The 10,447-nt window shown below is 41.3% G+C and overlaps 1 protein-coding gene across 2 annotated transcripts; it reads right to left on the reverse strand.

The window, feature by feature from the left end:
* Positions 1-5,083: 5,083 nt before the first annotated feature.
* adrm1 (ADRM1 26S proteasome ubiquitin receptor) lies at positions 5,084-10,161 on the reverse strand. 2 transcript variants are annotated; one of them, XM_089124681.1, is made up of 10 exons: positions 10,005-10,161; positions 9,359-9,577; positions 9,166-9,282; positions 8,651-8,774; positions 7,654-7,737; positions 7,489-7,561; positions 7,147-7,409; positions 6,910-7,067; positions 5,437-5,539; positions 5,084-5,325 (listed from the first exon to the last, which is right to left on the reverse strand). In XM_089124681.1, the coding sequence occupies exons 2-10, from the start codon at positions 9,566-9,568 to the stop codon at positions 5,222-5,224; spliced, it is 1,236 nt and encodes a 411-aa protein (XP_088980807.1). In that variant the 5' UTR covers positions 9,569-9,577; positions 10,005-10,161; the 3' UTR covers positions 5,084-5,221. The 2 variants fall into 2 exon arrangements, with proteins under 2 accessions (XP_088980807.1, XP_088980806.1); XM_089124680.1 differs by having other exon boundaries at positions 7,654-7,740.
* Between the last annotated feature and the right edge of the window lie 286 nt (positions 10,162-10,447).

A 10,447-nucleotide genomic window follows, 5' to 3' on the forward strand; every position in this document is an offset into this window, starting at 1 on the left:
ATGGAGGCTCTAGCCCCTTCCAGAGCTGAGATATCGAAACTCAAAAATTCGGCCCGAAAAAAAAACGACAGTGGTACCCCTTACGTTTTTTTTTTTGGGCGAAAAATTACATTTCTCCAATCTTCCCAAATTCTGATAGAGGGCCATGAGACTTAGGCCTGAGTGCAAAAATGGAGGCTCTAGCCCCTTCCAGAGCTGAGATATCGAAACTCAAAAATTCGGCCCGAAAAAAAAAACGACAGTGGTACCCCTTACGTTTATTTTTTGGGCGAAAAATTAAGTTTCTCCAATCTTCCCAAATTCTGATAGAGGGCTATGAGACTTAGACCTGAGTGCAAAAATTGAGGCTCTAGCCCCTTCCAGAGCTGAGATATCGAAACTCAAAAATTCGGCCCGAAAAAAAAAAACAACAGTGGTACCCCTTACGTTTTTTTGGGGGGCGAAAAATTAAGTTTCTCCAATCTTCCCAAATTCTGATAGAGGGCCATGAGACTTAGACCTGAGTGCAAAAATGGAGGCTCTAGCCCCTTCCAGAGATGAGATATCGAAACTCAAAAATTCGGCCCGAAAAAAAAACGACAGTGGTACCCCTTACGTTTTTTTTTTTTGGGCGAAAAATTAAGTTTCTCCAATCTTCCCAAATTCTGATAGAGGGCCATGAGACTTAGACCTGAGTGCAAAAATGGAGGCTCTAGCCCCTTCCAGAGCTGAGATATCGAAACTCAAAAATTCGGCCCGAAAAAAAAACGACAGCGGTACCCCTTACGTTTTTTTTTTGGGCGAAAAATTAAGTTTCTCCAATCTTCCCAAATTCTGATAGAGGGCCATGAGACTTAGACTTGAGTGCAAAAATGGAGGCTCTAGCCCCTTCCAGAGCTGAGATATCGAAACTCAAAAATTCGGCCCGAAAAAAAAAACGACAGTGGTACCCCTTACGTTTTTTTTTTGGGCGAAAAATTAAGTTTCTCCAATCTCCCCAAATTCTGATAGAGGGCCATGAGACTTAGACCTGAGTGCAAAAATGGAGGCTCTAGCCCCTTCCAGAGCTGAGATATCGAAACTCAAAAATTCGGCCCGAAAAAAAAACGACAGTGGTACCCCTTACGTTTTTTTTTTTGGGCGAAAAATTACATTTCTCCAATCTTCCCAAATTCTGATAGAGGGCCATGAGACTTAGGCCTGAGTGCAAAAATGGAGGCTCTAGCCCCTTCCAGAGCTGAGATATCGAAACTCAAAAATTCGGCCCGAAAAAAAAAACGACAGTGGTACCCCTTACGTTTATTTTTTGGGCGAAAAATTAAGTTTCTCCAATCTTCCCAAATTCTGATAGAGGGCTATGAGACTTAGACCTGAGTGCAAAAATTGAGGCTCTAGCCCCTTCCAGAGCTGAGATATCGAAACTCAAAAATTCGGCCCGAAAAAAAAAACAACAGTGGTACCCCTTACGTTTTTTTGGGGGGCGAAAAATTAAGTTTCTCCAATCTTCCCAAATTCTGATAGAGGGCCATGAGACTTAGGCCTGAGTGCAAAAATGGAGGCTCTAGCCCCTTCCAGAGCTGAGATATCGAAACTCAAAAATTCGGCCCAAAAAAAAACCACAGTGGTACCCCTTACGTTTTTTTTTTTGGGCGAAAAATTAAGTTTCTCCAATCTTCCCAAATTCTGATAGAGGGCCATGAGACTTAGACCTGAGTGCAAAAATGGAGGCTCTAGCCCCTTCCAGAGCTGAGATATCGAAACTAAAAAATTCGGCCCGAAAAAAAAACGACAGTGGTACCCCTTACGTTTTTTTTTTTTGGGCGAAAAATTGAGTTTCTCCAATCTTCCCAAATTCTGATAGAGGGCCATGAGACTTATACCTGAGTGCAAAAATGGAGGCTCTAGCCCCTTCCAGAGCTGAGATATCGAAATTCAAAAATTCGGCCCGAAAAAAAAAACGACAGTGGTACCCCTTACGTTTTTTTGGGGGGGTGAAAAATTAAGTTTCTCCAATCTTCCCAAAACTCTGGATTCTGATAGAGAGCCATGAGATTTAGACCTGAGTGCAAAAATGGAGGCTCTAGCCCCTTCCAGAGCTGAGATATCGAAACTCAAAAATTCGGCCCGAAAAAAAAACGACAGTGGTACCCCTTACGTTTTTTTTTTGGGGCGAAAAATTAAGTTTCTCCAATCTTCCCAAATTCTGATAGAGGGCCATGAGACTTATACCTGAGTGCAAAAATGGAGGCTCTAGCCCCTTCCAGAGCTGAGATATCGAAACTCAAAAATTCGGACCGAAAAAAAAAAACGACAGTGGTACCCCTTACGTTTTTTTTTTTGGGCGAAAAATTAAGTTTCTCCAATCTTCCCAAATTCTGATAGAGGGCCATGAGACTTATACCTGAGTGCAAAAATGGAGGCTCTAGCCCCTTCCAGAGCTGAGATATCGAAACTCAAAAATTCGACCCGAAAAAAAAAAACGACAGTGGTACCCCTTACGTTTTTTTGGGGGGGCGAAAAATTAAGTTTCTCCAATCTTCCCAAATTCTGATAGAGGGCCATGAGACTTAGACCTGAGTGCAAAAATGGAGGCTCTAGCCCCTTCCAGAGCTGAGATATCGAAACTCAAAAATTCGGCCCGAAAAAAAACGACAGTGGTACCCCTTACGTTTTTTTTTTTTGGGCGAAAAATTAAGTTTCTCCAATCTTCCCAAATTCTGATAGAGGGCCATGATACTTAGACCTGAGTGCAAAAATGGAGGCTCTAGCCCCTTCCAGAGCTGAGATATCGAAACTCAAAAATTCGGCCCGGAAAAAAAACGACAGTGGTACCCCTTACGTTTTTTTTTTGGGCGAAAAATTAAGTTTCTCCAATCTCCCAAAAATTCTGATAGAGGGCCATGAGACTTAGACCTGAGTGCAAAAATGGAGGCTCTAGCCCCTTCCAGAGCTGAGATATCGAAACTCAAAAATTCGGCCCGAAAAAAAAACGACAGTGGTACCCCTTACGTTTTTTTTTTTTGGGCGAAAAATTAAGTTTCTCCAATCTTCCCAAATTCTGATAGAGGGCCATGAGACTTAGACCTGAGTGCAAAAATGGAGGCTCTAGCCCCTTCCAGAGCTGAGATATCGAAACTCAAAAATTCGGCCCGGAAAAAAAACGACAGTGGTACCCCTTACGTTTTTTTTTTTGGGCTAAAAATTAAGTTTCTCCAATCTTCCCAAATTCTGATAGAGGGCCATGAGACTTAGACCTGAGTGCAAAAATGGAGGCTCTAGCCCCTTCCAGAGCTGAGATATCGAAACTCAAAAATTCGGCCCGAAAAAAAAACGACAGTGGTACCCCTTACGTTTTTTTTTTGGGGCGAAAAATTAAGTTTCTCCAATCTTCCCAAATTCTGATAGAGGGCCATGATACTTAGACCTGAGTGCAAAAATGGAGGCTCTAGCCCCTTCCAGAGCTGAGATATCGAAACTCAAAAATTCGGCCCGAAAAAAAAACGACAGTGGTACCCCTTACGTTTTTTTTTTTGGGCGAAAAATTAAGTTTCTCCAATCTCCCCAAATTCTGATAGAGGGCCATGAGACTTAGACCTGAGTGCAAAAATGGAGGCTCTAGCCCCTTCCAGAGCTGAGATATCGAAACTCAAAAATTCGGCCCGAAAAAAAAAACGACAGTGGTACCCCTTACGTTTTTTTTTTTGGGGCGAAAAATTAAGTTTCTCCAATCTTCCCAAATTCTGATAGAGGGCCATGAGACTTAGACCTGAGTGCAAAAATGGAGGCTCTAGCCCCTTCCAGAGATGAGATATCGAAACTCAAAAATTCGGCCCGAAAAAAAAACGACAGTGGTACCCCTTACGTTTTTTTTTTTGGGCGAAAAATTAAGTTTCTCCAATCTTCCCAAATTCTGATAGAGGGCCATGAGACTTAGACCTGAGTGCAAAAATGGAGGCTCTAGCCCCTTCCAGAGCTGAGATATCGAAACTCAAAAATTCGGCCCGAAAAAAAAAACGACAGTGGTACCCCTTACGTTTTTTTTTTGGGCGAAAAATTAAGTTTCTCCAATCTTCCCAAATTCTGATAGAGGGCCATGAGACTTAGACCTGAGTGCAAAAATGGAGGCTCTAGCCCCTTCCAGAGCTGAGATATCGAAACTCAAAAATTGGGCCCGAAAAAAAAAAAATGACAGTGGTACCCCTTACGTTTTTTTTTTTGGGCGAAAAATTAAGTTTCTCCAATCTTCCCAAAACTCTGGATTCTGATAGAGGGCCATGAGACTTAGACCTGAGTGCAAAAATGGAGGCTCTAGCCCTTTCCAAAGCTGAGATATCGAAACTCAAAAATTCGGCATGAAAAAAAAAACGACAGTGGTACCCCTTACGTTTTTTTTTTCGGGCGAAAAAATAAGTTTCTCCAATCTTCTTGAAACACTGGATTCTGATAGAGGGCCATGAGACTTAGACCTGAGTGTAAAAATGGAGGCTCTAGACCCTTCCAGAGCTGAGATATTGAGATATTTATGAGATATTTATGAGAGACTGAGATATTGAGCCATTATAAATATCTCAATATATCAGCTCTGGAAGGGTCTAGAGCCTCCATTTTTGCACTCAGGTCTAAGTCCCATGGCCCTGTATCAGAATCCAGAGTTTCAAGAATATTGGAGAAACTTATTTTTTCACCCCCCCCAAAAAAACGAAATGGGTAGCCTACCACTGTCGTTTTTTTTGGGTCGAAATTTTGAGTTTCTCTGATCTTCTTGGAACTCTGGATTCTGATAGAGGGCCATGGGACTTAGACCTGAGTGCAAAAATGGAGGCTCTAGACCCTTCCAGAGCTGATATATTAAGAAATTTATGAGATATTTATGAGATACTGAGATATTGAACCATTATAAATATCTCAATATCTCAGCTCTGGAAGGGTCTAGAGCCTCCATTTTTGCACTCAGGTCCCATGGCCCTCTATCAGAATCCAGAGTTTCAAGAAGATTGGAGGAACTTATTTTTTTCTCATATTCCCTAAAAGAACTATTTTTATTGGCAATAAAGATTTCCTTTAAGTTTCTTGTCTCTTTGATTAACTTTACACACACCCAAACTGGCATTACATAGTCAATTGTTTATTAGTGTAGCTTTGGACATACAAAACACACTTGAATCAATGATTACAGGCAAACATCTCAGACTAATATGAGACTAACACTTCAGAGAGACACGGTTGTGTTCAGAAGGCCGTTCTAATCCAAGCTCATGTCCTCGTCATCATCTTTCTTGTCTTTGGAATCACCATCATCGGTCTTGGCATCACTGCCCTCCATGGCCTTGGCAAACGCCTCCACATCTAAATATCAGGACAAAGCAAATGAAAGTTCTTTAAAATGGTGAACATTTTACCTGTTTTTCAACATATTTTGAAATCAAATTGTTGATTTGAGGACGTTGCACAACTCACCTCCTTTATTAGCTGCGTCAACTGCTTCAGAGGGAAGACCAAACTGGTTCATGAGTGGGCCGAGCTGACCGGAGGCTAGAGCACTACTGAACATACTCATCGCCTGCACAGACACACACACACACACACACACACACACACACACACACACACACACACACACACTCGGGGTGTTTAAATCACAGCAGGATACATTCTCTTTACTACCAATTATAGCATTAAATAAACATCAGGAAGTATAAAACAGTACAACTTAGTGAAATGCATAATGTCTCATGTAATCGCTTAGTATTTAAACCGCGGAAAGATGTAAATAAAACTTCATTATTATGTGCATGTTATAATGTCATGAATTATAACATACATGAGATATAAAATCGGTCATGAAAACAAGTTATATTTACAGCCAATGTTTTTAAAATGTCTATGTATATTTCAACAATGAATTGGAGTAGAAAATTCTATATATTCTATAACAATATCATTAAAAAGTGTTGATTAAATACATTTTTGGGCTAAATGAAAACTAAAACTTAAATTTTGGTTATGAGCAACACTGAATTAGCCTGACCTTCCTGTCAGAATGCGAGTCTGATTCTGCTCCACTGGGCTGTGGAAAGAAAATGCCTCTGCACTCGATAGACCTACTCATTGGATAGACCTACAACGCATGTTCTTCATTCATCTTTCCAATCAACAAATGCCTTGATCGCGGTTCTCTGTTCGTCTTTTAAAATGAATGCGCTGTCTAGATCTTCTATAACAGACACGATGGCGGAATCTACACATCTAAATTCTCCAGTGGCAGCCATTCTTAGTTGTAAACAAATTCAACACAAGCGCTCTTTGGTGATGTGAATGATTACGTTACAATTCATCATCTATCCATCATCGTATATAAAGCCCATCCTGACAATTTGATTGTTCCGAACAGCTTTGGTTCGGCAAACTTGCTTCTCAGCGGATCAAGTCCAGACTGAACTTTCCGACCTCAAATGTTGTGGGGGGGGCTAAGCTCATCTGGCATCCAGGCTTACACTGAATACTTCTTTTTTTGAAATACCACAGTTATCATCTATAATAGAGATGTACCAATATAAAAATTGGCCAATAACCATTAATTTTTTATATTTGAAAGACAATAACCAATATATTAGCTTTACCTAAATCCACATTTTTATATAACTTCTGAAAGCCTGATTACAAAAACAAAAGTCTGACCATTAAAATCCATGCCTCAAGCACACAATTATAATGACGTTATTATTATATTATGTATGCCTATAAGACAGACTTGTGTTGCACTTTACTGTATTGTCCTTTTTTAAAGTGGTTTCCAACATATTTCGAGCAATTCAAAACCATCATGGCGAACAGTACACATCTGAAGTGTCTCAGCTGAGGTCAATAACATTATATGTGCATCTCTTATCAATACTTGTATAAATTGAAAGCATTATGAGCACGGCTGACCTGCTGGAACTGTGGAGAGGTCAGTGTGTTCTGGATCTCGTCGGCGCTCTGTGGGAGGGATTCTCCTGATGGCAGGTACGGAAGCAGTCTCTGCTGCACTTCAGGGTTCGCCAGAATAGGAGCCATGACATCAGGGGTCAACACACTGGCCAGGTCCACTACGGAGACAGCGATGGGCAAGATTTTAGAGGAAAGAAAAAAGTGAAGTGAAGATCATATCGGTTGTCAGATTCTCACCTCCCGCTCCCTCTGCGGCCATGGCGGGAACGTTCATGGTGGCCAGGATGCTCTGGAGGTCACTCAGCTGGATGGGCTGTGTGCTGGACGGGGGTCCTGCTGCAGGTATGGAGGGGGTCTGGGCTGCAGGGGTGGTGGGGGTCACCGTGGGTGAGCCGGTGGAGGTCGCAGCAGGGGTTACGGGTGTGGTGGGCGCCTGGGTGGAGCTGAGGCGTGCTGTGGATCCAGAGGAGGGAGTGGCGGCTGCCGATTGGCTGCGGGAGCTGTGCATGAGGCATGGAAGCCATTAGGTACGAGAACAATCGGCAGTAAAAATAAGCATTGAGAAATCACCAGACATACCTCGAGGTTGAGCTACTGGTAGCAGGACCTCCACTGCCCAACAAACTGGCCAGACCTGGACCAGCCAGAGCACCTTTGAAAAAAAAACAAAAAAAAAACAGCTTACATCTGGGCCATATTGCAATCATGAATCTTGCTTAAAAAACAAAACAAAAAAAACCTCACCAAGTCCACCCAGTCCTGTTGGTCCAATCAGCTGCATGAGTTGGTTGTGGCTCATATTTCCCAGGAGGCTTTGCAAGCCACCTTCTCCTTAAAGAAAAGGATATTTAAAAAAGGGAAATTCCCTTAGTACTCTTGTTGCCAAAGAGCCTGTCCCAGAACCTACACAGGAGCTACAAGTGTGCATATAACTTTTGATTTTTCACATTTTAATCATCAACACTTTGCACTTTAAAATAAACTTGTCTGTTCAGTAGACATTATGTAACAGACAACATTATTGAACGTGGTGCTGATCATTAAAGTGTAAAAATCAGTTCTTTTTATGTAAATTATATGTAATATCTACACTACACGCCTATAGACGTAATACACATGACATCACAAATGCGTTTTTTTTTTTTTATCGTATAAACAGATATGATAATGGTATAGCTAGTTTAAAAAAAAAAAAAGCACTTTGAAACTAAAATTCTAATTTTTGCCGTTGTCATGCAAGTAAACGGATAGTACGCATAAAGAGTTTTTCGTTTTCAGTTGAAAGCGGTGTGGTGAAAACGGCCCCTTAAACAGTGGTTCCCTGGAGGAGCACTACACATTTTAGATGTCTCTTTAATTAAACACACCTGATTCAACTTCTCAATTTGTTAGCTAAACCTATCTGTTAGATAAGGGCCATCAAATGAGTGCAATGCTGGGGGTTCTCCAGGACCAGGATTGGGAACCACTGGTCTAGCGCACTTACCAGGGAAGGAAACTCATCATAAATAAAAATAAAAAGTCCAAGGATAAAATTTTTTGAACTATTTAAAGTCTGCAAGCAATAATTTCAAAAATGAATTGAATCAACAAAAAATCTAATCAAACAAATGACCAATTGTGGACTCAAAACGGTGACAACTTTGCATTCCTGATTCAACTATGTGCACTCTCAAGTGGCCAAGTATTGGGACATGCCCAAAGTCAAAGTGAGATGAGTGTCCTGTCTTCTATCACTCACCACCAAGTGCAGAGAGTTCATGTCCACCACCTCCTCCGCTGCCCAGAGCGCCTGGCATGGGGGGGTTGTTCAGGTACTCGTTGACTTTGCGACAGTACTCCTCATCTTTATCTGTTTTGGGCTCCTTCACACAAGAGAGATGGGACAGCAAGAACAAATGTGACCAGACAGCTGATATCAGAAATCTTCTTGATTCTACTATCCTATTGTGGGATTTTTCACAAATAAACAAATGACATAAACCAGTAAAAAGTTATGTTTGTTTGTGCACACAGGGAATCATATTTTTATTGAAAATCTCTTCTCTGATGATGTGTTTACTGGCAGGACAAGCGGTCAAACCACAACCATCCAAATAATTTTCAAGTCCCACACTATTTTTTTCTTATTCAAGAAGCCGTTTCACTATATACGTCACAAGGAAGAAAAGAATAACCCAAACCGTCGGGTAAACTGGGCAATTAATAAAAATACCAATATGGGCCATGGCGAAATATCAGGGGAGAACTCCTCACCTGCATCCAAAAGAACAGCCTTTTAGAGCCAGCCTTGAACTTCAGCACATACACGCGTCCTGTCATGCACTGACTGACCCGCTTGAACTCACAGTCATCTGGGAATATTATCAGATCCTGAAATACAAAATCAAAACAATGATATCGACGTAAAACACCACCGGCTTGACCACTAACAGTGAACAGTCCTCACATCCTCCACATTCCCAGAGGTCCTGTCCTTCCAGCAGAAGTGGATGAGCGAGTCGTCTGTCTGCTGGATGTACACGGAACCCTTGCGTTTGTCCGGGGTCACAGTGCTGCCCTTCAGGCTCATTTTACCAGCCCGGAACTCAACCAGATATTTACTGGACGAGCTGCGGGAGCCAGAGACCAGGCTGGGGAACAGAGCTCCAGACGACATCCTTCTTCACTGATGGACAGACAATACAAACCAGTATAGACACGTCAAACAAACCAACAGCATTCTGAATGCATACCATAAGGTTTTATTAAAGATATCGGTGGTCATCTTTAGCACGTTGAAGCTTAAGGTGTGATCAGTTACTCAGCAAGATTGATTATCATTCTTCTAGCCAGCTTAAAAAACGGCAAATAGCTAACGTAGAATTTGTACAAATATAAATCAATATAAGTTTAACAATATATATCTTAAGATATAATATAGCACCACAAGACCTAATCATCTTTTCATTGTTTGGCTTCTGAAACTAACGTTACACTGTTAGCATTAGCTGTCTCAACAACAGTGACTGCGCATTTTGTTTCTGACGCGTATTTAAACGAAACACGCCGCTACAGGTCAGATAAGAGCGCATTGTAATAAAAGTGCACCATACCAGTGGATACGTTTAGTCTTTCGTGGATTCCTGCAGCAGAGATATGTCTTGAGGTACACTCGCTGAAGAGTTGCAGATGATGGGCTAAGTTAGTGAGAACAGTGGCAAGCGACTTCCTGTATCCCAGAGCCATGTATCCTGCTAGCCGTGTGTTGCTATTGGCCACGTGCACACGAAAGTCAGCATTTGATTGGCTGAATAAATTGTCATTCTGTGCATGCAGCAAATGCTGCGTCACTGAGAGCAGATGGCTCTTTTTTTTTTTTTTTCTTTTTTTTTTTTTTTGTAAAATCCGGTTGTCGTTAAATAAAACTATAAGCGTTAACTGAAAATTTCTGAAATAAAAATAAAAAGGCTATAAAAACAGCTAGGCTTTTGTTTACTTCATTTGGCAACCTTTTTCATTTTCTTTTACTTTAAATTGAAGTAGCCTAGGCCTAAAT

The sequence above is a fragment of the Pimephales promelas genome, chromosome 20 (genome assembly GCF_988280905.1).
Source record: "Pimephales promelas chromosome 20, fPimPro1.hap1.1, whole genome shotgun sequence".
NCBI classification, from domain to species: Eukaryota; Metazoa; Chordata; class Actinopteri; order Cypriniformes; family Leuciscidae; genus Pimephales; species Pimephales promelas.